This window comes from Carcharhinus amblyrhynchos, chromosome 17 (assembly GCF_965287045.1).
Source record: "Carcharhinus amblyrhynchos chromosome 17, sCarAmb.v2.hapA, whole genome shotgun sequence".
Lineage (NCBI taxonomy): Eukaryota > Metazoa > Chordata > Chondrichthyes > Carcharhiniformes > Carcharhinidae > Carcharhinus > Carcharhinus amblyrhynchos.
Window position 1 is genome coordinate 47,362,051 of NC_137340.1, and position 26,144 is coordinate 47,388,194.

Sequence of the window (26,144 nt, forward strand, 5' to 3'; positions counted from 1 at the left end):
TGTTGTGTACTCTCCCCACTAGGGAAAATGATGCCCTCGCTCTACCTTGTCCGGCTGAGACAATGGAGGGTAATTTCCAGCTACACTCGCCCCCCAAGACCGGTAAATTTCACCTGAGGTCAACAGATCTCTGCACGATCCGTGTCCCGTGGAGGGCAAGACGGTAAAATTCCACCCAGTGATTGTCATAGAAACCATTAGCAATTACATCACCTAAAAACCCAATCATCCCCACAGACCCCACACTTCAAACACTGGACATGGTTTAGGAATGGGGATCCTGGCCATTATTCCCCATACCTGCTGGCAGGTACATAAGCCCGTCTGACCTCACAAGGGTGTTGAAGGAACCCCTAAGAAATACCCTGATTATATTGAGTTAAACCATAAAAATGTGATTGTTTTGCACAATAGGTACAAATACACAAAAAGAAATTTATAAGTCGTTTCTATTTCTTATACATTTATTATAATTAAAAAGTTATCTTACTGAACAAAGTACTCAAGAATGAGATGGGAATAGAGGGATATGGTCCCCGGAAACGTAGAAGGTTTTAATTAAGTCAGGCAGCATGGTTGCTGCAGGCTCGGAGATCCGAAGGGTCTGTTCCTGTGCTGTAATTTTCTTTGTTCTTTCTTTGTTCTTGCCTGTTGTGTCATTTTAATGAGACGGATGTTGCTTCTTTTGCTCACATTTGTTGACTATTAGGAATATTGCTGCAGAGCTGGAATCTTATATCTCACACAGACACACAATCACTGCCGCACTCACTCATTCACTGACATACTCACACACGCACTCACTCATGCTTGCGCATGTGTGCACACACACACACACACAAATTGTCTCTTCACACACACTCTCGTTTGCACATGCACACACATACTCACTCTCACATATGGGTTCACACACACACATGTACATATGCTCACTCACTGATACACTCACGCTCACCCTGTCTCCTCACACATGCACACGCACCTCAAACAACGACGAGACAGTATAGAAAAGAAGTAGAGAATCTGGTGAAATGGTGTGACGACAATAATCTCTCCCTCAATATTAGTAAATATTAGTAGAAGGAGATGTTCATCGACTTCAGGAATCATCGTGGAGGGCATACCCCTGTCTACATCAATGGGGATGGAGTAGAAATAGTCGAGAGCTTCAGGTTTCTAGGTGCCTGGATCACCAACAACCTGTCTTGGTTTCTCCATGCCAATGTTATAGTTAAGAAAGCCCACTAACACTTCTACTTTCTCAAGAGGCTAAGGAAATTCGATGTGTCCGGTGTGACTTTCACCAGTTTGTACAGGTGCACCATAGGAAGCATCCTTTCTGGTTGTATCACAGCTTGGTATGGCTGATCTGGACCATAATAAACTACAAAGGATTATGAACGCAGCCCAGTCCATCACGCAAACCAGCCTCCCATTCATCGATTCCATCTACACTTACTGCTGTCTCAAAAAAGCAACCAGCATAATTAAGGACCTCACACACCCTGGGCATACTCTCTTCCACTTTCTTCCGTTGGGAAAAAGATACAAAAGATACAAAAAAATACCAATTCAAGAACAGCGTCTTCCCTGCTGCCATCAGACTTTTGAATGGACCTACCATATATTAAGCTGATCTTTCTTGACACCCCATCTATGACTGCAATACAATTTTCTGCACCCTCTTCTTTCTTTCTCCCTTATGTACTCTAATGAACAGTATGTTTTCTCTGCATAGCAAAAAACAATACTTTGCTTGTGACAATAATAAATCAATCACACTCACACTCACACTCACACTCACACTCACACTCACACTCACACTCACACTCACACTCACACTCACACTCACTCTCTTGTTCCATCCCTGGTCTAGGTCTTTGAGGATTTATCTTCCTGCTGACTACAGCTTGTCCAATCAAAGGCTCATGTCTCATTGGGTTGACTGTTCATAGGCTCATCAGCAGCCTATGGCAGGTGAAACTAGCCTCTGATTGGACAAGCAGCTTCATAGCATTTTTCAAATTTTATATTTGGGGCTATACTCATTGGAATTCAGAAGAATGAGGGAAGACCTTATAGAAACATATAAGATTATGAAGAGACCGGATAAAATAGAAACAGGGAGGTTGTTTCCAAACTAGCATTAGGGGGCATGGCCTCAAAATAAGGGTAGCAGATTTAGGAGTGAGTTGAGGAGGAACTTCTTCACTCGAAGGGTTGTGAATCTATGGAATTCCCCGCCCAGTGAAGCATTGAGGCTACCTAGTTGAATGTTTTTTAAGCGAAGGATAGATAAATTTTTGAACAGTAAAGGAATTAAGGGTTATGGTGAGCGGGTGGGTAAGTGGAGCTGAGTCCACGGAAAGATCAGCCACGATCTTATTGAGTGGCGGAGCAGGCTCCAGGGGCCAGATAGAACAAAGAGCAGTACAGCACAGGAACAGGCCTGAACCAACCACTTTTATCCCTTTATTCCCCATCTGTTCATGCGTCTATCCAGATAAAAAGAGGGCCTATTCCTGCTCCTAGTTCTTATGTTCTTGTGCATACATCAGCCTGACCTGCCCTGGAACTCCTGGATGTATCCAACAGTTATCCAAGGTTCCACAAACAGCAATGTGAGCACGACCAGATAATTTGCTTTTGTGGTGAGGGATAAGTATTAGTCAGGACACCAGGGATAACTCTCTATTCTTGGAAATGCTGCCATGGGATCTTCTGTGTTTGCCTGAAGGGCAGACAGGGTGATGGTTTAACATTTTATCCTGGCGAAGACACTTCCAGCACTGTAGCACTCCCACATTTAAGACTTATCTGGATAGCCGCATGAACAGACTGGGAATAGAGGGATACAAACAAATGGTCTAGTTGAACCAATGAGCAGCGCAGGTTTGGAGGGCCGAAGGGCCTGTTTCCTGTGCTGTACTGTTCTTTGTTCTTTGTTATTACTGCACTGAGCTATTGTATTCAAAGCCTCTGGGATGGAATTTGAACACACAATCTTCCAACTCAGATAACACATGCATTCTAATAGGACTCAGGTGAAGCTGATCCTACAACTCAGTCATCTCACTCTTTCAGAACACCAGTTTTGCTGCCTTTCCATTTTAACACACAACCAGTCCATTTAAAAGGCCTCCCAATTGACTGTCCTTGAAATCCTTGATGAACTTGGGGCAGCACAGTAGCAGAGTGGTCAGCATTGCTGCCTCACAGTTCCAGGGGCCTGGGTTCAATTCCCAGCTTGGGTCACTGTCTGCGTGGGTTTCTTCCCGACGCTCCGGTTTCCTCCCACAGTCCAAAGATGTGTGAGTTAGGTGCATTGGCCGCGCTAAATTGCCCCCTAGTGCCCCAGAATATGTAGGTTAGAGGCATTAGTGGGGTAAATGCGTGGGAGTTGTGGGGATAGGGCTTAGGGTGGGATTATTGTCGGTGCAGACTCAGTGGGCTGAATGGCCTTCTTCCGTACTGTAGGGTTTCTGTGATTCTATGAATTGTCACCCACGCTGTCTGTGAGGAACGCACGCTGGTATCAGTACTAAAATTAGCCTGCAAGATGCACTGCAGCAATTCACCAATTTCCTTTGATAGCATTTTCTGGATGTGCAGCTTCTACCACCTGAAAGGATAGGGCAGTAGATGCAATATGAACACCACCACTTGCAAGTTCACCTCCAAGCCACTCACCATCCTGACTTGGAATTATAGTTCACTTTACTCTCACTAGGTCAAAATCCTGGAACTGCCTTCCAAACAGCACTGTTGGTGAACCTACACCACGTGGACTGCTGTGGCCCACCACCACCTTCACAAGGGTAATTAGGGATGGGCAATGAAAATGCTGGCCCAGCCAACAATGCCCATATCCTGTGAAAAATTAAGAAAAGGCCTGATCCTTCCTATTAGGGGCAGCACGGTGGCACTGAACTGCTGCTTCACAGTGCCAGAGATCCAGGTTTGATTCTAGACTTTGTGGAGTTTGCACGTTCTTCCTGTGTCTTGCGTGGGTTTCCTCCGGATGCTCCAGCTTTCTCCCACAATCCAAAGATGTGTAGGTTAGGTGGATTAATCTGGTAATTGTGTGGGCTTGCAGAGATAGGGCAGGGGTGTGGACCTGAGTAAGATGCTCTTTTGGAGATTCGGTGCAGACTCAATGGGCCAAATGGCCTTCTTTTATATAGGGTGGCACAGTGGTTAGTGGGAGTTATTCACAGTGCCGGGGACTGGGGTTCAATTCCAGCCTTGGGTCACTGTTTGTGTGGAGTTTGCACATTCTCCCCACATTTGCATGTCTTCCCTCTGGGTGCACTAGTTTCCTCCCACAGTTCAAAGATGCACAGGTTAGATGGAATGGCCGTGCTAAATCCCCCTTGGTGTCCCAAAATGTGCAGGTTAGGTGGGTTAGCTGTGATAACTTTGAGGGATTGTGGGGGTAGCAGAGAGAAGGGGGGGGCCGGGTAAGATACTTCTGGAGAGTCAGTGCAGACTGAATGGGCCAAATGGCCTCCACCTGCACTGTAGGGATTTCATGAAAACAAAGTTACGATCTTGTGTGTATTTGTTATTGTATTGCATGGAAGTTACCATCATTTTAATGGTTTTGCTCTGTAACCTTGATGCTGTAAATCTATATTTTTAGAAAGATGAATAGAAATAATTTAGTTTTTTTTTCCCACAGCTTGATCTTCATGGTACCTGCTGCATGTTCCCTTTTCACTCAGAGGTGGTAAGTTAACTATTTAATTCTCTGAAGGTTACTTAAGAGTTGTTGCTTTTTCAAACTCCAATGTTTATTACGGTTGATGTATTAAAAAGAAGCGCTGGTATTGTGTTGCCGGAGGGGTATTTGAGACCACCCATTGAGCAGCCCAGAAAACCCATGAGCCTGGATTGAACGCGGTTTCTCACTGCCTGAAATCAACACCAGATTGCTGGAGGGAGGCGAGGATCTTTGTGAAAATTACAGCAGCGTTACACGTGGGCACAGCACCCTGTTCTTGCATAGCACCGGGTGCAGGTGACCATCAGAACATCGGTCCCCACACCCTGTCTACCTCCAGCAGTTGTAAACCATAACAAAGGGAAATCGGTCAGATAGTTATCAATGGTGGCACACTGCTTAGCACTGCTGCCTCAGAGCACCAAGGACTCGGGTTCGATTCCCGACTTGGATCACTGTCTGTGCACAGTCTGCAGGTTCTCCCTGTGTCCGCATGAGTTTTCTCCGGATGCTCCAGTTGCCTCCCACAGTCCAATAGATGTGCTGGTTAGGTGCACTGCCTGTGCCAAATTCTCCCTCAGGGTACCCAAACAGGCGCCAGAGTGTGGCGACTAGGCGATTTTCACAGTAACTTCATTGCAGTTTTAATGTAAGACGACTTGTAATAAATAAGCTTCTGACCATGCCAGATAACTGCAATATTACACTGGCATGGACGGTTGGGTGGAGGTGGGTAGGCAGTTTGGAGTGGAAGGAAGGGGGTGCCTTCGCACATGGAGAGGCAGCCTCCCTGAAGATAGTATTCCCCCTTGCTTCTTAGCTCTGTAATACACCCCACCCCCACTGCTCCGCACCATAAACTCCCCCTGTGGGCCACTGCCTTAGGCCTGCCTGCAGTCCTGGGGGTGGCAAAGGTACATTAGTGGGCACTGCCAGGACTGCTGGAGCTGCCTACTATTTATATGAAGCAGCAGTTCCTCAGAGTGGAACGTCCTCCCCAGCAAAGGCTCTAGGTCTCACTGGCAGACCATCTAGCCCACCCGCAGTGTGGTATGGCTGAGGAACCCTTGGTTTTTTTTGTGTGTTATTTGCCAGATGGTCTGGTTGGTTCTGCTGCGGTGGGAAGTGTGCTCCAGGCCGAGTTTGCTTCTGGGGGTGGTGGAGGGGGTGGGGGTGCAGCCATTTGCACCCCCTCCCCTGGTGCGTGTGTTACAGTACGTGCAGGAGGAGGAATATTGAGGTGTGTGTACAGTGTACAGTATGTGCAGAGGGAGGAATATTGAGGTGTGTGTACAGTGTACAGTATGTGCAGAGGGAGGAATATTGAGGTGTGTGTACAGTGTACAGTATGTGCAGAGGGAGGAATATTGAGGTGTGTGTACAGTGTACAGTACGTGTGGAGGGAGGAATATTGAGGTGTGTGTACAGTGTACAGTACGTGCGGAGGGAAGAATATTGAGGTGTGTGTACAGTGTACAGTACGTGCGGAGGGAAGAATATTGAGGTGTGTGTACAGTGTACAGTACGTGCGGAGGGAGGAATACTGAGGTGTGTGTACAGTGTACAGTACGTGTGGAGGGAGGAATATTGAGGTGTGTGTACAGTGTACAGTACGTGCGGAGGGAGGAATACTGAGGTGTGTGTACAGTGTACAGTACGTGCGGAGGGAGGAATACTGAGGTGTGTGTACAGTGTACAGTACGTGTGGAGGGAGGAATATTGAGGTGTGTGACCAACTTGACCAGAAAAAGGATCTTAATTGGGTTGCTTCCAAATTAGGATTGAAATGTTCATCTGTTTGCTGAATGACTGATGATGCTTCAATTGTCGTCTTAAACTCTCATCCAGATGGGGAAGCTTTGAACCCTAACCGTTGTTGTGGAAACACGGCTGCATTCTGAAAGATTTACATTCTCTGTTTTTCTACAGTTCTATGACAGTTTCTAAATTGGAGCCAGAGCTGAGGGACTCAATAATCACAAAGTACGGAGACAAAGTGAACTGTGTCTACTTCAACAAGGGGCTGTAAGCTTGAGCAGGTGATGTCCTATGAAGAGTCGAGGACTCTGTTACTTTTCTAACATATCTGTACATAATCAAGGGTGCCGATAACACAAAGGGAAAGCCATGTGCACGATGGTGTCTAAAGCTCCTGTTACTATTGCCTCCTGTTGATATCCCATCAAACTAAAGAGTCACATTTGGGCCATTCGTTCCAATGTGTTTACCATCTGTTAATGTTTTTCAACATAGTGACTTGGCAGAAGAAGGAAAACTCACTTCACACGCACAGAAAGCTGAGAAACCTCAGACTGAATTGAACCAGATCGTTGCATGGATGCACGTATAGATAGCTGCATATTTCTTGGAAGTCGAGTTACGTTTAGTATGTTCTCTGGCATTTTCCCAGTTGTAAATGAAAAGAGTATGAGAGAGCAGTAAACATTTTACACTGCGACACATTCATTGTCTTATCTTGGTCTTGTTACAGGATGATGGGTCCGTAAATCAAACACTAATACAAGCAAAGTATTGTGTATTCTCTGACAACTCTGAAATTAAAACAGGCAATGCTGGAAAAGTTGACTGCTGCTCTTCCCCACGGATGCCGCCTGGCGTGTTGAGTGTTTCCAGTATTCTCTGAGGTTTTTCAAATTGTCCCTTTTCAACCCATTTCATAATTTTAAAGACCTCAATCAGGCACCTTGTTAATTATATGCGTAGGTTGATTGCAGACTGCTTGAATACATACTTTGTGAATCCTTTCCAAATCCTCTCAATGGCCACACACAGCCTTCCCTCACACATGTTTACATGTTGATTATGATTCAGTGGGTAACAATCTCATCTTGGATTCAGCTGAACTGCACAGACCTGAGTATAAAAATCTAGGCTAGTACTCCCAGTGCGTCACTGCAAGCATTTTGTAATTTAAGAGGTGCCATCTTTCCGATGAGACATTAAAGGGGAGGGGGAGGTGATGGCCTAGTAGTATTGTCGCTAGACTATTAATCCAGAACTCAACTGATGTTCTGGGGACCTGGGTTCGAATCCTGCTACAGCAAATGGTGGAATTTGAATCCAATAAAAAATACCTGGAATTAAGAATCTACTGATGACCATGAAACCATTGTCGATTATCGGAAAAACCCATCTAGTTCACTAATGATCTTTAGGAAAGGAAATCTGCTGTCCTTACCTGGTCTGGTCTACATGTGACTCCAGAGCCGCAACAATGTGGTTGACTCTCAACTGCCCTCCAAGGGCAACTAGGGATGGGTAATAAATGCTGGCCAGCTAGCGACACCTATGTCCCAAGAATGAGTTAGAGAAATAAAGGCCTTCTCAGGTGAGTATGAAGATCTCATGGTATTATTTCAAAGTGTAGGGGGGTTAGCCCTGAAGAGTAAGGGAGGCAGAATCAGAAGACTAAGCTTGGGTGAGATGCAGACCAAGTGAGTAGCAAATTAGGTGTATTCGGCAAGTTTTAGCAAGTCTTTTTCAGGTTTAAATAAGGATTAAGAGTAAGGCTCTGACATACAACTAACAATTTTCAATTAAGTTGGACTACTTTGTTAAACAAGGAAATGCCTGGTGGTGGCAATGATTTGTCAATCATCTAAAAAGCAGTTAGAGTGAGGCGCAGACCAAGTGAGTAGTGAATCAGGTTCATGGGGCAAAGAAGTACTTTAAGTAAGATTTATTGCAATTAAAGTAGGTTAAGTATTAGTCAGATTTATCAGCACTTGTAAATTTATCAATAGTTGTAAGGTTTATTAAGTTAAGGCCAAACAAAGTAAAGTTATGAGTAAATCAAAGTATAATAAATTTAACCTAAGTGAAGAAAGTTGAGGCATTACAGGGCAGGTCAGCTGTGGAGAATTCATGTCCTGTAGTAGGTGGGAAGTCATGGACATTATTGGCGAGCTAGGCGATTACATGTGAAGGAAGTGTCACCAGCTGCAGAAATCTGAACTCAGAGCAACGGCTGGAGTTTCAACTAGATTGTTAGGAAATGGGAACCCGAGGGAATGCTTGGATCTGAGAGAAACAAAACTGGCAAAGATAAAAGTAGATAGCAAAAATAGAAGATAGATGAAGTCCTATTTGATCCTTGCCTATGCTTCATCTGTTTTCCAACTTTGTTTTCAGAATAGAGAAGGATGCTGTAAAGCAGAATTAAGGCATCCTGTGTGAATGATGGAGCATTCGCAAAAAGTTGATGATTTGAATGCAAAAATTGAGGTAAATGTATAATGTAACCACTGTTACGGAGACATGGCCCAATGGTGATCAAGATTGGTATCTGAATATCCAAGGATATCCAGCATTTAGGAGGGAGAGGCAGAAAGGAAAGGAGGATGGGTAATACTCTTATTAAAGGGCGAGATCAGTAGTAGAGGATCTTAGATTGAAGGATCAAGATGTAGAATTAGTTTGGGTGGAACTAAAGAATAGCAAACAGTAGCAAACATTGGTGGGAGTTGTTTACAGGACATCAAAGTGTAAATGTTATAAATCAAGAATATAAATCAGGAAATTAGACGTATGTGTAATGTGGGTAGTACAATAATAACAGGCCACTTCAATTCACACACAAACTGGTGATGGGATTTTCTGGTCCTGCCTGGGGTTAACGGACCAAATTGTCAGTGATTCCTGTAGGCACCACTGGTAAATTTACCCAAAGGTGAACCAAATCAGCGTTTATGCTTTGGAGGGGGGCTTTCTGGAGTGATTTTGAGGTAGGCTTTTGGAATGTCTATGAGATGGGTTTTTGGAGTGACTACGAGATGGGTTTCTGGAGCCAACTAGGAATCAGATTAGTTGGTATTGTGTAATGAGAAAGGGCTAACTTATGACCTTGCTGTAAAGGAGCCTTTGGGAAATAGTGACCACAATATGATAGATTTTTGCATTAAGTTCGAATGCGATATGATTCATTCTGAAACTAGGGTCTTAAATCTGAAGAAAGTAAATTGTTTAGGTGTGTGGGGGAAGTTGACAATTGTGGATTGGGGAAATACATTAAAAGATCTCCCGGTAGACAGGCATTGGCTAATCTCTAAGGAGATACTATGCAATCTACAACAGATATACATTCCTCAAAGGCACAAACACACAAAGAGAAAGGTAAATCAACCACGGTTAATGAAAAAAGTTAAAGAAAGTGACTTATCAGGATGCCAGGAAAAGCAATAAACCTAAAGATTGGGAGCAATTTCAAACCTAACAAAGGAGAATCAATAAACAGATTAAGGAAAAGGCGAATTTGGATGCAAACCAATGAGGAACATAAAGGCAGACTGTAAAAGCTTCTTTAGGTATGTGAAAAGGGAAAGATTAACCAGGACACATGTGGGCCTGTTACAAATGAGGGCAGGAGAATTGACAGTGGGGAACAAGGAGACAGCGGAGGAACTAAACAATTACCTTGCGTTTGTTTTCACTGAAGATTTGATTTGATTTGATTTATTATTGTCACGTATTAACATACAGTGAAAAGTATTGTTTCTTGCGCACTATACAGACAAAGCATACGGTTCATACAGAAGGAAACGAGAGCGTGCATTATGTAGTGTTACAGTCATAGCTAGAGTGTAGAGAAAGATCAACTTAATGCAAGGGAGGTCCATTCAGAAGTCTGATGGCAGCAGGGAAGAAGCTGTTCTTGAGTCGGTTGGTACGTGACCTCAGACTTTTGTATATTTTTCCTGACGGAAGAAGGTAAAAGAGAGAATGTCCAGGTTGCGTGGGGTCCTTAATTATACTGACTGCTTTGCCGAGGCAGTGGGAAGTGTAGACAGAGTCAATGGACGAAAGGCTGGCTTGCATGATGGATTGGACTACATTCATGATCTTTTGTAGTTCCTTGCTCTCTTGAGCAGAGCAGGAGCCATACCAATCTGTGATACAACCAGAAAGAATGCTTTCAATGGTGCATCTGTAGAAGTGGGTGAGAGTCGTAGCTGACATGGCAAATTTCCTTAGTCTTCTGAGAAAGTAGAGGCGTTGGTAGGCATTGTTAACAATAATATAAAGTGTAGTGTAAAGTATAGAAAATCTCCCAGAAGTACTCAGTGACCAATGAACTTGTGAAACTGAGAAACTAAAAGAAATTTAAAGAGATCGTACTTGAAAAGATAACTGGATTGAAGGTTTATAAATCCCTTGGAGCAGATGAGCAAGTCATTGAGGCTGGTAACGACAATGGTCTGGGAAAGGAAATTGCTGTTAGAGAGTCCACAACTTCCGTGAGGCTACATACCTTCCCCCTCTTGCTTCCATTACTTCAGAAGTAACTCCTTCACGTCACCATAGCACAAATTTTTGCCCTTAAAGAACGGCACCCTGATCATTTAAAAATCAAACCCTGCCAGAATGACTTCATGGGAGCTTCCCCTTTTTTTGGCAAAGTGTTTAAGGTTACAGCAAGACAAGCTGGCAGCTGGCAGGTCACTGGCCACTTTCCCTGCCTGAGATAACCCTTTGCAAAAAGATACCAAAATCCCACCCAAAGAATCATTGAGTGGAATTCCCTGCTCCAGCCGGCAATGGGAATTATGTTGGGCAGAGGCACTAAATTTGGAAAAAATTTAGTTGGAGAAAGTCAGTGTCCTGCCAGCTGGAAATTCGTTTGGAATTTTGTTTTCCCAACTTGGATGGCAGGTTAAAGGTGGATCGAGTTTCCTGCTGATTAATATTGGGAAGCATATCTCCATTCAGTTTACTAGGCTGATACCGGAGTTGAGGGGGTTGAGCTATGAGGAGAGGCTGAATAAACTGGGCTTGTACTCGTTAGAGTTTAGAAGAATGAGGGGAGATCTCATTGAGACGTATAAGATGATGAATGGGATGGATAGGATAGAGGTGGAGAGACTCTTCCCGCTCAAAAAAGACAGTAGGACTAGGGGGCACAGCCTCAAGATAAAAAGGGGGCGGTTTAGAACGGAGTTGAGGAGGAACTTCTTCACTCAAAGGGTGGTGAATCTCTGGAATTCTCTGCCCGTTGAAGTGGTGGAGGCTGCCTCGCTAAATATTTTTAAGACGCGGGTTGATGGGTTTTTGATAAGAGAGGGGATTAAGGGTTATGGGGAGAAAGCGGGAAAGTGGAACTGAGCAGCGACAGATCAGCCATGATCTTATTGAATGGCGGGGCAGGCTCGAAGGGCTGGATGGCCTACTCCTGCTTCTATTTCTTATGTTCTTATTAAAAAGTGAACTCACCGGAATTACCTTTCCTTCCAAATTAAACGCCCCGCCAGCAGATAATAAGGACAATCTGTTTCCTGGCTGTGTATAAGTGGTGGATCGTGGGAGGGAAAACAAAGGCAGGAGTAAGGGGTAGTCAAGGAAAATTGTACCCGACATGAAACCAGATGGTTCAGTTCTTATTTGTGGTAATTTTAAAATAACCGTAAATCCGATGTGTACTGATCAATATCCACTTCCATTCATTGAAGATTTGTTTTGCTGGGTTATCAGGTGGGCAGAAATTCAGCAAGATTGACCATTTATAAGCATTTTTACACTTAAGTGTAGCTGGTGAATTTCAACAATTTTCTACCATCATTACTCATAAAGGCCTTTTTCACTATAAAAGATTCCCTTATGGAATAACATCCACACCATTCCTATTCCAAAGATTGATGGATCAGACTTTAAGTGATCTCTGTGGTGTACAATGTTGCCTGCATGATGTTGATGATGGTAAAGACCTACATAAAGCAGCTATAAAGATGGATGTTATTTTAGAAGCACCACATCTGATGAACGTGATGCAGTTGAGGTCCTTTCTGGGATTAGTAAATTATTGTAGCAAATTGTTCCTAACTTAGTTACTTTATTGAAGCCATTGCATAAATTAACGTGTGAATGTCATGGGACTGGACAACAAACTGAGAAAGCATACAAGGATATCAAAGATGCTTTTCAGAAGTCTGAAGTGTTGATTCATTTTCATCATTATTTTTATGGTTATGTACATTCATATGCCATAAATTATACTCAGTTCTTCTTTTTCCAGCTGAGTATAATTAGATGCAAACTATTCAGAGTATGCAAAGCAAAAGCTACTGATCATTCTTCTCCCAAAATTATAATTTGTCCCTACTCCATAAGGTGATGTGTCGCATGCAAGCAGTAAAGTAGCCAGTGATTAAAATGAAGCAGAAAATCAGACATGAAAATCTACCGCACTCCCCAGCAGGAATCACGTTGAATTTCCCGCTCGCTATTGCATTTTATCTCCAGAATGGAAAATTCCACCCATTGATTCAGAACAAATGTTTATTTTTCCCCCAGAGGATTCCCTGACTCATCAATCCTTCCAGTGACTGTTTACTGGAACTGAAGCAAAGACAAAGTTTGATGTAAAAACCCTGGCGTGGGGGATAAGTGGACACATATTTGTTTACATTAGTGTCTTGTCTGGAAACTTCCTTACGTCAGATCTGTTTAAAAAGTGTCTGTTTAATGGGATGGCCATCCAGAAGCAGATGACAAAGACCGTAGTTCTGTCGATGTTACTGTGCTGGAAAGGCTGAGCTACAGGAAAGTGTTAGCATGTCCTGGTAAACATGTGGAGATAAGGCTTCTTAAAGCAGATAAATGACAAATAGCAGAACCCAAATTTTGAAACAAAAAACATTAGGTCAGAAAAGAGAATGAGGGAAACAGGAAAAATAACAGGGGTTTACAAACACAACAACTAGAACTTATTGGTGCATTTTAGCATTAAAAAATGGCTCAGAGTTTCCAGAAGTAGGGTTTAAAAGTTAGATATGGAGTCAAAGGAGGAGATGTTAGGTAGATGAAAGTCTTGGGCTGAGATTTTCCAGTCTCTTTTGCAGCAAGTATCATCGCAAATGGAACAGACCAACCGAAGGTCCACCATCCTCAGACAGGAACAGAAGATCCCGGCCTTGGTGGATTGGGTGGATTTACACCCTCCTTTAAAGGAGCAGAGGGAATTGGAAGTGTAGGATCACAAGCTGTAGGTGACTGAAAGCATGGGCCCCTCTTGTAACCTGAGGAAAGGTGTGGAAAAATAAAACTAGAGATGGAATTCTCCCATCCTGGGACCAAGTCCTGTGGCAGGGTGGGAATATGGGCTACATTAATTATGCACAAAGGTATGTTGTGCAGTAGTCCACAGTGGGGCAAACCTAATGGCACCTATTCTATCACCGTATCCAGTACCAGATCAAAGAGGTGCCCAACATCATCACATCATCGCTATTGAAGAAAGAAGATGGACATCCTGACAATGAAGATAGATCTCCTGGAGTATCCTGAGGCCACAAGATGGACCCCCTCCAGGACAGCCAATCTGGGAGGTCCAACTGCAGATACATGCCCAAAACATTGCTGTGGTGTTCCTGTTGGCAGGTTCCTGCTCGAAGACAGCCAGGTATTAGAGTCATAGAGTCATAGATGTTAACAGCATGGCAACAGGCCCCTCTGCCCAAATTGTCTATGCCACCCCTTTTTAAACCATTAAGCTCGTCCCAATCGCGCGTGTTTGGCCCATATCCCTCTATACCTGTTTTATCTATGTAACTGTTTAAATGCTTTTTAAAAGACAAAATTGTATCAGCCTCTACTACCTCTGGCAGCTTGTTCCAGACACTCACCACCTACTGTGTGAAAAAATTGCCCCTCTGGACACTTTTGTTTCTCTCCCCTCTCACCTTAAACCTATGCCCTCTAGTGTTAGACTCCCCTATCTTTGGGAAAAGATATTGACTATCTAGCTGATCTATGCCCCTCATTATTTTATAGATCGCCATAAGGTCACCCCTAAGCCCATCCTTACTCTCCAGGGATAAAAGTTCAAGTGAATCCCAATATCTGCACACCTCGTTCTTCCAAACACGTTTGGTGCGGCATGTCTTCCTGCCAGTGTCACAGAGAAGCGGTCGCAAGTAGGAGATTCCGCTTAAGCCATTATCTATATCCTATTAGCGGGATGCAAACAAATTTTACGCTGGCTTCCAGCAGGTTTCCTCATCAGCCATGGCAGGCACCAGTGGAGAACTTGGTGGCAAATTCACACCGTCGTGAAACTGATTACTGGGCCTCCCGTAATATTGCCCTCTCCCTGACCCATGCCCGTCTTTGAATACACCAACGAGGGCTTGGGAAAATCCCGCCCTACACTGGGTTTCAAGAATAGCTCCTTAAGGGGGAAACCAAAAGACTGGAAGGGAAACCAGCGCTGGGAACATTTTGACCACACACAAAAAAGGAATGTGCCAAACTGGGTGAAGGCAACCCTGCTGAGCGGGTCAACAGAGGAAAGTTGTTGGTGAAGGAGTGTGTCAAATGGTGGAGGAGGACATTGCTTTTTTTAGTGGAAGAAGGCAGCAGAAGGTGGGGAACACAGGGAGAGAGAATTCTGACAAGACTGCAACACACAACAATGCAATTGCTTTCGCAGGAAATCAGGCTGAGTGACCTCAATCCAGTTTAGGCTTCACCCGCGGGAAGTAGATAGACTTCATTGGAATGAATGGAGGAAGATTTTTTTAAATCCCCATTATTCTGTTGTTGTTCTGCCAACCTATCAGCTCCCTAGGGTGGCACGGTGCCACAGTGGTTAGCACAGCAGCCTCACAGCGCCAGGGACCTGGGTACAATTCCCGGCTTGGGTCACTGTCTGTGTGGAGTCTGCACGTTCTCCCCATGTCTGCGTGGGTTTCCTCCGGGTGCTCCGGTTTCCTCCCACAGTCTGAAGGACGTGCTGGTTAGGTGGACTGGCCATGCTAAATTCTCCCTCAATGTACCCGAACAGGCGCTGGAGTGTGGTGACGAGGGGATTTTCACAGTAACTTCATTGCAGTGTTAATGTAAGCCTACTTGTGATTAATAAATAAACTTCTTACTTTAAAGGGACCACAAGAACTCCCTATCGATCCTGACAGTCAATAACCACAAATTTATGTCTTCAGGGTGCTGGCTGTAAAACTTGATTGATGGTTTTTAGAATTTCCTTTTCCTGTCTCCTTCCAATAAGTGAAAGAAGCAGCTATACAGGTTCAGCAAAGCAGAATGTTTGGCAATGAAATCTTTATACCATGCCCACCAGAGAGGTGGAAAAAAACACAGCATAATTACACAGAGTCCTTCCAAACATTGGCTGTGTCTGGAGGGAAAACTGAGTGCTGTAAAATACCAGGTAAAGCACCAGTGGTTAAAAGGTCTGCCACTATCACGCAATAGTAAGATGAGCAATTTAACATGATTATAGGGCAACAAACAAGAAGCAGAGGGCACAACTCCTCGAATCACATATTGGTACTGATGCGTCCAACGAGCTCAATAATAGCACTAGAAATCACAGCACTCTTGCCTGAGGCAGGAGATTGTGGCTTCAAGCTCTATGACAAAGACCAGGGCACAGAAACCTCAGCTAACGCTTGGTAGCACTGAGGGAGTCCTGCTTTGTCGAGGTGCAGTCTTTCAGTTGAGATACTAAACCAAGGCCCCTCCTGCACTATTAGGTGGAAGCAAAATATTCCAGTGGAGTATTTTGAAGCACAGGAGGTTAATAACCTCAATATTCCCAGCCAACTTTTATCCCACAGTCAACATCACCATTATAGAACATAGAACATTACAGCGCAGAACAGGCCCTTCGGCCCACGATGTTGCGCCGACCAGTTACAAAACAATGACCCACTAACCTAAACCAATCCCTTCTCGTCCATTATAGGAGCTTTATGTGTACAAACTGGCTGCTACATTTCCTACATTAAACCAATGGCTGCACTTCAAAAATATTTCATTAATTGTAAAGTGCTTTGGGACATCTGGGCCAGAATCTAGCAGCTCCATTAGCCGCTGGCACAAATCCCGTAATGGCCACTAAAACTCACTAGCCACAGTGGCAGTGCCAAAGTGGCAGTGCCAAGAGCAGGCTCTCTAGGAAACCTATGGGGGGGATTCCCCTTAAATGTGGAGAGGGCCCGATGCTTGTTGGAGCAGGGGTGGTGCATGCATTGGGGTGGGGAAGGGTCCAACACCGGTGAGAGGGGAATGGACCAGATACTGTGAAGGGGTTGGGGGCAATGCCAGTGATGGGGAGGGCGGTACCAATGAGAAGGTGGCTTGTTTAGACCTTGCCCCATTCCCCCCTCACCCCTCACCCCTCCCAGCTGGCCATGTGACTCTTGCCCATAATTTTTACAGCTGCACCATAGAAAGCATCCTTTCGGCATGTATCACAGCTTGGTATGGCTACTGCTCTGACCAAAGCCGCAATAAACTACAAGGAGTTGTGAACATAGCCCAATCCATCACGCAAACCAGCCTCCCATCCGTTGACACTGTCTACCTTTCCTCGCTGCCTCAGAAAAGCAGTCAGCATAGCCAACGACTTTCTGCATTCCGGACATTCTCTCTTCCACCTTCTTCCATCGGGAAAAAGATATGAAAGTCCGAGGACACATACCAACCGACTCAAGAACAGCTCCTTCCCTGAAGCCATCAGACTTTTGAATGGATCTACCTTACATTAAGTTGATCTTTCTCTACACCCTAGCTTATGACTGTATCACTATATTCTACACCCTCTCCTTTTCCCCTATGTACTCTGTGAACAGCATGCTTTGTCTATATAGCGCAAGAAACAATACTTTTCACTGTATCCCAATACTTGTGACAATAATAAATCAAATCAATTTAAATCACTGTGAAATTGCACAAAGTACTGTAACATTAGGTGGGAAAAGGTGTTTGTAAAGCTGGTGAGATTCACACAACACTCCTCACCTGATCCATCATTGTGCAATTTTGAGAAAATTGCACCCCTGGAATTAGGATCTGGAGCTACATAAATGAAGGCTGTGTTTACTTGCATCACAAGTAAGTTGGACTCGATTTCTGATTATTTTCCTTGGAGGATGAGGCTCAGTTTGTCTGGAATGTCTAATTAGAACTTGCCTCCTGTTAAATATTTGACCGGTTTGAAATCTGCATTTCCAGTGAGGCCACTGTTGCAGGGGGCCAGTTTAATGGAGAACTCATTGACTGTGGTGATTGCTTCAGAACAGACAGTGTTACAGAACTGTGGAGACCTCTTTCAAATAAACACAAAAGAAAATGGAAAGGTTGCATTTAAATGTTCATTTACAAGAAAACAAACGTGTGGAGTTAATTTATCCTTACTATTAACCGCACCCACCCAATGTAAATGCAATAATTTATATTGCCTTATAAGATGGCATGGTGGCACAGTGGCTAGCATTGCTGCCTCACAGTGCCAGGGACCCCAAGTTTGATGCTGGCTTTGGGTCACTGTCTGTGTGGAGTTTGCACATTCTCCCCATGTCTGTGTGGGTTTCCTCCGGGTGCTCTGATTTCTTCCCACAGTCTGAAAGACGTGCTGGTTAGATGCCTTGGCCATGCTAAATTGACCCTAGTGTCAAGGGGATCAGCAGGGCACACATGTGGGATTACGGGAATAGGGCCTGGGTGGGATTGTAGTTGGTCCTGACTCAATGGGCCAAAAGGCCTCCTTCTGCACTTAGATATTCTATGATTCAAGTCTTCAAAGTCAATAACTTCAACCTGTGAGAGTTCTAAATCTGTGGCAAATTGTGAATACTTGTTGAAATAAAAGTGTGTCATTGGACATTTTTTCATGACAATGATGTCTTGCTCAAGTCATGTTATATGTCTCTTTCTTGGTTGCGACTGGTTACTTGAATAATTTGTTTGAAACCAAGACTCACTCACAAATTACTGAGTTGATTGCATAAATGAGATTGTGCTAGACTCCTCAAAGCTTTCAAGTTGACAATAACTTCTGAAGTGTTGTTATTTAAAATATTCATGGCCCTCTGTGGGTATTAGAGGATGTTGCAATCTTCTGCTTCAACTTTCCTGTTCAGGCCTGTCTTCATTTGTTATCTGCAGATTTTGGTATGGTTTCCCTTTGTTGCATTTTAACACCTTATAGTTCAGCTATTGGGTAAAGTGAAATTAATATTGTTCTAACATTTGTGCAAAATTTAAGAACGTAGCACAGAAGGAGGCCATTCAGCCCATCGGGTCTGCACTGACTCTCTGACAGAGCACCTCACCCAGGCCCTATCCCTGCAACCCCACATATTTACCCCACTAATCCACCTAACCTACACATCTTGGGACACAAAGCGGCAATTTAGCATAGCCAATCCACCCAACTTGCACATCTTTGGACTGTGAGAGGAAACCCATGCAGACACGGGGAGAATGCACATCTTCCACACTGACAGTCACCCAAGACCAGAATTGAACCCAGGTTCCCAGCATTGTGAGGCAGCAATGCCAGCCACTGTGCCACCGTGCCACCCTAACATAGGGACAGGTGGAGATTATTCGGTACCTCAAAGCCATTCTGTCATTTAGTTAGATCATCTGTAGCTCAACACCATTTATTCAGCTTAGTTCCATATCCCTCAATACCATTGTTTAACAAAAATATTACACACACACACACACACACAACACCCACACACACAACAATCTAATTGAGAACAGATTGTGAGCAAACCTGTTAAGCTGGTACCCTCAGCACACTCCTCTAAAGTGGTGAGATGCAGACAATATCTCCTGCTCAGCGTTTCCACATTTGCTGACTCAGATGTATCTCCGGCATCTCTTGGCAGGACATCGTCACCAACTCAGAGATCCTGAACTGTGATAATTCCATCAGCTCATTGCTAAAGCAAAGATGCTTACGCAGGCACCGTGGGTAGATGGTTGACAGCTATGAGCCCAAAGACCTTCAGTGCACTAAATTGACCACTGGGTCACGACCTTCTGGGCATCCAAACCTCTGCTACAAGCACACCTGCAAGCTGCATATGTAGGCTGCAGACATTGGCATTGATGACTGGGAGACGGTCACTGATGGTCCTGGAGGCAGATTGTTTGTGGGGGGCTTTGGAAGAAGTGAGCCGAAACGAAATGCTCAGCTATGTGAGAAGTTCGCCCGACCCCCCTGCCTACCCTGGCAACAAATGCAGCAAGAGTGGCGTTCCTGAGCGGCGATGCTTAACACGGTGCTTACCAGCATCCATCATCAATGAACTGAATGTTACAGTTACAGAACTCTATCGACCCTCAGTTAAGTTAAATTTATTTATTAGTCACAAGTAAGGCTTACATTAACACTGCAATGAAGTTACTGTGAAATTCCCCTCGTCGCCACATTCTGGCACCTGTTTGACTCAATGCACACAATCAGTTTTGAACTTTACAATTACACCTCCGCTTCAAAGCTGTGATAGTTTCTCTAGAGAAATCTTTAAATTTTCACTAAATGATTGACAGAACAGGCTTGAAGGGCTGAGTGAGCTATGTTCCTTCCTGTGTTTCTCGCCAAGTATATAGCTGTTATGTTTTAACAAAAGTCAGTGAACTCAATCGCAGGAACATATATGGTGGTTTTTGTCTCTAACTGTTTCTGTGTCAGCTATGGCTCAGTTGTTAGTTCTCTTATCTCTGAATTACAGTACAGTGTACTGGGTTCAAGTCCCACTCCAGGACTTGAGCTCCAAAATCAAGGCAATGCTCCACTGTAGTACTGAGGGAGAGCTGCACTGTCATCTAGACAAGACATTAAACTGAGGCTCCATCTGTCCTGTCAATTGAGCATAAAGATCCCATGGCATTGTTCTATTTTATAGAGCAGCAAGTTAATAGCAAGCGTTATAATATAACCAGTGCAGCACATTCTGCTTTATACAATTAAAAACATCAGGCCAGTTTAAAATAAACTGTAAAGAACACAGCTTATCACTAAAAATAAGAAGTAAAAGTCATTGACACATGAAAAATGTTTTGGGGAGAGAAACAATCTTTGAAAAGAGTTCATTCTCTTCTGAAGCTTTAACAGATTATAAACATCTTGGGGGTTACCATTGACCAGAAACTGAACTGGACTAGCCACATCAATACTACCAGAACAGGTCAGAGGTTAGGAATACTGCGGTGAGTAACTCACCTCCTGACTCACCAAGCCTGTCCACAATCTGCAAGGCACAAGTCAGGAGTGTGATGGAATACTCTCCACTTGCCTGAATGAGCACAGCTCCAACAACACTCGAGAAGTTCGATACCATCCAAGACAAGGCAGTCTGCCTGATTGAAACCCTACAGTACAGAAAGAGGCCCTTCGGCCCATCAAGTCTGCACTGACCACAATCCCACCCAGGCCCTACCCCTAGTCTGTACATATTTTGCCCACGTGGCGAAAAACTGCAGCAGGTGACGGTGCAGAGGGACCTCGGGGTCCTTGTGCATGAGTTGCAAAAACCCAGCCTGCAGGTGCAGCAGGTGGTCAGGAAGGCGAATGGGATGCTGGCCTTCATAGCGAGAGGGATTGAATATAAAAGTAGGGAGGTCTTGCTGCAGCTTATAGGGCATTGGTGAGGCCGCAGCTGGAGTACTGTGTGCAGTTTTGGTCGCCGCACTTTCGCAAGGATATTTTGGCCTTGGAGGGAGTGCAGAGGAGGTTTACTAGGCTGATACCGGAGTTGAGGGGGTTGAGCTATGAGGAGAGGCTGGATAAACTAGGCTTGTACTCGTTAGAGTTTAGGAGAATGAGGGGAGATCTCATTGAGACGTATAATATGTTGAATGGGATGGATAGGATAGAGGTGGAGAGGCTCTTCTTGCTGGGAAAGGACAGTAGGACTAGAGGGCACAGCCTCAAGATAAAGGGGGGGCGGTTTAGAACGGAGTTGAGGAGGAACTTCTTCACTCAAGGGTGGTGAATCTCTGGAATTCTCTGCCCGTTGAAGTGGTGGAGGCTGCGTCGCTCAATATTTTTAAGACGCAGGTTGATAGGTTTTTGATAGGCAAGGGGATTAAGGGTTATGGGGAGAGGGCGGGAATGTGGAACTGAGACACGACAGATCAGCCATGATCTTATTGAATGGCGGGGCAGGCTCGAGGGGCTAGATGGCCTACTCCTGCTCCTATTTCTTATGTTTTTAACCCTCTCTAACCTATGCATCTATGGTCAACTTAACATGGCCAATCAACCTAACCCATACCAGATTCCCTTTATTTACAAATTCCAGTCCGCTCCACAACTGGGGTGGCACTGTGGCACGGTGGTTAGCGCTGCTGCCTCACAGCACCAGGGACTGGATTCGATTCCCGGCTTGGGTCACTGGCTGTGCAGAGTCTGTACGTTCTCCCCTTGTCTGCATAGGTTTCCTCCGGGTGCTCCGGTTTCCTCCCACATTCCAAAGATGTGCTAGTTAGGTGCATTGGTCATGCTAAAGTCTCCCTCAGTATACCTGAACAGGCGCCAAGGGTGTGGCGACAAGGGGATTTTCATAGTAACTTCATTGCAGTACAGCAATTCCACCATTTCTGGAATTCTCTGCCCGTTGAAATGGTGGAGGCTACCTTGCTAAATATATTTAAGACACGGGTAGATAGGTTTTTGGTAGGCAAGGGGATTAAGGGTTATGGGGAGAAAGCGGGAAAATGGAACTGAGCCACTTCAGATCAGCCATGATCTTATTGAATGGCAGGGCAGGCTCGAAGGGCTAGATGGCCTACTCCTGCTCCTATTTCTTATGTTCTTACGTTCAGTGTGAATGTAAGCCTACTTTTGACTAATAAATAAACTTTAACTTTACTTCAAGCCCACGGTCAGAATCCAGAGTGTCAGCAGCTCTGACACTCCCATATTTATATACAGATGAGGCTCCCTGATTGGACAGGAAATTATGAACTCAATCAGGGAGCTCATACTCCAAGAGGCCAACCTCATGGGGCCTGTTGAGGTAATTACAACAGACAGCTGCTGATTTAACATTTCTTCTGAAGGACTGAACATTCTACATCAACGCACTCCAATCCCAGCATCGATTTTAATACTCAAACCCGAGGAATGAGACTTGAGCCCTGAGCCTTCTGGCAGAGAGGCCAGACTATCACCAACCAAGCCAAGATTATCATGTAATGGTGCACACTGGTGACAGCTTTCTACCCACCCTGACTCACCAGTTCTGTTAAATGTAAGTTCCTGCTGTGCATTTTTTTCTCTCAAGTCTCCTTGATATTTAGAACACATTTTGGGGTAAATTACCGTCTGGTTCACAGACAATCATACGTGCTTAACCATATGGCAAGTGGCCCTTTAAATGAGCATCAAAACATTTCACTCACAGTCTCCACATGCCAGTTACACTAAATGACTTTATGCTGATGCGAAGATACAACAACTTTGCACTTAGACATAATGAGTCCAACACTCAGGGATAATGGTGTTTTAGCAAGCTGTAAGAAGCTGTGCAACACACAGCCTCAACTTGAATAACTTTAGCTGGCGCAAAACAAACTTCAAAACAAATGTTTTTAATTCATTCCCAGGGTGTGGGCGTTGCTGGCAAGGCCAGCATTTATAGCTCATCCCTAATTACCCTTGAGAATGCGGTGGTGAACTGCTGCACCCGCTGTGCTGTTGGGGAGGGAGTTGCAAGATTGTGACCCAGTGACAGTTCCAAGTCAGGATGGCATGTGGGCTTGGAGCAGAACTTGCTGGTGGTGGTGTTCCCTTGGGATTTCTACCCTTATTCTTTGAGGCGGTAAGAGGTTGCAGGAATTCAGGAGAAATTTATTCACCCGGAAGGCGGAATTCACTGGCACATGGAAAAAATTGAGCAAGAAACATTGACGCATTGAATGAGAAGCTAGATAGTTGCAAGAGTGGGAAAGGAACAGGATGGAATTAGGTGAAGTGGGTTGGAAGAAGGCTCAAGGGGAGCATGAGTATAGGAAATAGCATGGAAGTGTCAGACCCTGTTCCTGTGCTGTAAATACTATGTAATTCTACGTGAATTGGACATGAGCAGGTCACAAAACAGGCAGCATCACATCTGATATCTATTTATAACACTCCACTCAATGTTCAGTATCATAGCATAGGCCATGATACTATCACGTGCCTCACCACTGCTGCTCTCTGTCCCCTGCCAGTTAAGTTTATATCCAAGTAAGTTTCTATTTTCCTAACCCTATATCAAAATTCAAGGTCTTCTTGAGTTAGATATAGAAGTGATCCCTTTCGTTTTTACCAATTCACTTCATCCTGGATCTGGGAAGAGAACTCCCTATTGCAGCAATATGACATTCCCGCTCATCTTTAACATTACAGCAATTGTAGCAGCTTCGAGGCAGTGATATGCTACAGACAGCCGCTTGCAATTGAATTCACACAGGATTAAATAAAAGTTTAGCCTCTATGGCTTGGGAATGTGCACCTTTAAAGTGCTCAGAAAGGAATGAAGAAATTCCGATAAACTTGCTATGGAGTCTGTTGATTTATCTTGAAGCAGGGAGATGGGATTGGGGTGCTACGGTGAAGGGGAGATTACGGATGGTGTTTTCCAACTGCGCATGGCAGCCGGATCTTCTTGTCCCACCAATGGTGAACCCCCACCAGGGGTTCCCTGCTGTATGGGGGTGAAGTCAATGAGAAACCCCATTGACAGTGACAGGACCAGAAGATTCTCTGGCCATTGGCCTGCCTTCCACCACAGGGAAGATGCTGTGGGGAGGCCTAACGATCCCACCCAATGTCTTATTCAATAAACTGTGATCAGAGCTCCAGCAAAGTATTGTTTAATTTCTTCATTGTACAAAATTATGAAGGGTATAGATAGGGTGAACAGTGGGAAGCTTTTTCCCAGGTCGGAGGTGACGATCACGAGGGGTCACAGGTTCAAGGTGAGAGGGGTGAGGTATAACTCCGATATCAGAGGGACGTTTTTTACGCAGAGGGTGGTGGGGGCCTGGAATGCACTACCAAGTAGGATGGTGGAGGCAGACACGCTGGCATCGTTTAAGAATTACCTGGATAGTCACATAAGCAACCTGGGAATGGAGGGACACAAACAAATGGTCTAGTTGGACCAATGAGCGGTGCAGGCTTGGAGGGCCGAAGGGCCTGTTTCCTGTGCTGTACTGTTCTTTACTGTTCTTTGTTCGTTCTTTGTTCTTTGTTAGTCATACTGCACAGTTGTCCAACAACAATCTACAATTCAAGAACTTGCTTTTAATAACATTAATTCTCTGCTAACTGGGCTTCACAGTAGAAATTCAAAATGTAAGGAGAATCTGCATTGATGCTGTAAAATCTTATCTCTTGTAACCTTAGTTTTCTTTCAATATTTGAACAGAAATAGCAAAGCATAAACACTCCAAAAGTTGAACATTGTTCCTTTTGTGTGTCTGTGCACTAAAGTTCTCATTAATTTAAATAAAAGTTTCAAATGAACTTATGATTTCTCTGCATGTGTTCATAGCTTGATTACAACATGTGAGTGCAAAATGACTGTGCTCTGCACAGATTGATGTGTTTCGCAATATTACAACACTGACTTATTTCATAACATAATTCATTGCATGAAGTGTTGAAAATTCTGTATAAATGTAGCTTCTTTCAAACATTCAGCCTTCCCTTGCAGTGATGATCCCAGCAGCATAAATGTCCCCTTTGTGAAAATCAGACTGTTTTTGGAGGGCTAATCAACATACCATCAAGTGGTCCAGATGCAATTCTATATTGGAGTGTGTAAATGCAATCAGTAATTCCCCCAATTTCTATTCTCACTCTTTTTTTTACTTATTCACAGGATTTGAGGGCTGGGCTAGCAATTATTATCATCTATGCACAACTGAGTGGTTTGCTTAGACCTTGCCAGAGAGAAGTTGAGTTGAGCATATTGCCATTAGTCATACACAAGTCAGACGAGGTAAGGATAGCAGATTTCTTTCCCTGAAGGGCATTAGTAAACCAGAGAGGTTATTGCCATTGTCATGTCATTTCATTGTCACTATCACTAATACTAATACAGTTCCCAACTGCTGTGGTCAGATTTAACCTCATGTTTGATAACTTTCACCTTACCCTCTAAGAAATGCAAACCTTTGGCATTTACCTTGAAGCCTAGCTATGTAACCTCATCTGCTTGGAAGATGTTCTCTCATTTTAAGTGGATGCCTGCTTCTTTAAATTTCTCTAGGAACTCTTCTAGATTTGCTTTGTACTCTTCAGGGGAAGTTTCAGTAATTAGAACATCATCCACGTATACGGTCACTTTGGAGATACCCTGTGACAAGCTTTTCATAGTACACTGGAAAATGGCACAGGCAAGGAGAACCCAATGGCAGATGAGTGTTCCCATATAACCCTTTGTTAATGATGACCAACTTTTGGGAGTCTTCATCTAGCTCCGATTGCATGACTAAGATCTACTTTGGTGTACATATGGCTCACTGCTAATTTAGCATAGAGATCCTCTATCCTCAGAAAGGAATATTGACCTATCCAGGCTCTTCGGTTCACAGTTGATATATAATCCTCACAGATTTGGGTGGCACAGTGGCTAGCACTGCTGCCTCACAGCAC

At 44.2% G+C, this 26,144-nt stretch overlaps 1 protein-coding gene across 9 annotated transcripts in view; it reads left to right on the forward strand.

Moving 5' to 3' along the window:
* sfxn2 (sideroflexin 2) overlaps window positions 1-26,144 on the forward strand; it is a 125,232-nt gene that overhangs the window by 80,167 nt on the left and 18,921 nt on the right. For 5 of the 9 annotated variants that reach the window (XM_080205910.1, XM_080205908.1, XM_080205911.1 and 2 more), the window contains 2 exons: window positions 4,682-4,729; window positions 6,653-7,185. In XM_080205910.1, coding sequence (XP_080062036.1) covers window positions 4,682-4,729; window positions 6,653-6,752 — 148 coding nt within the window. In that variant the 3' untranslated portion in view covers window positions 6,753-7,185. Of the gene's footprint in view, window positions 1-4,681; window positions 4,730-6,652; window positions 7,186-7,214; window positions 7,234-25,368; window positions 25,387-26,144 lie in introns of those variants that run through there. The other 4 variants (XM_080205916.1, XM_080205915.1, XM_080205913.1 and 1 more) reach the window with 4 other exon arrangements.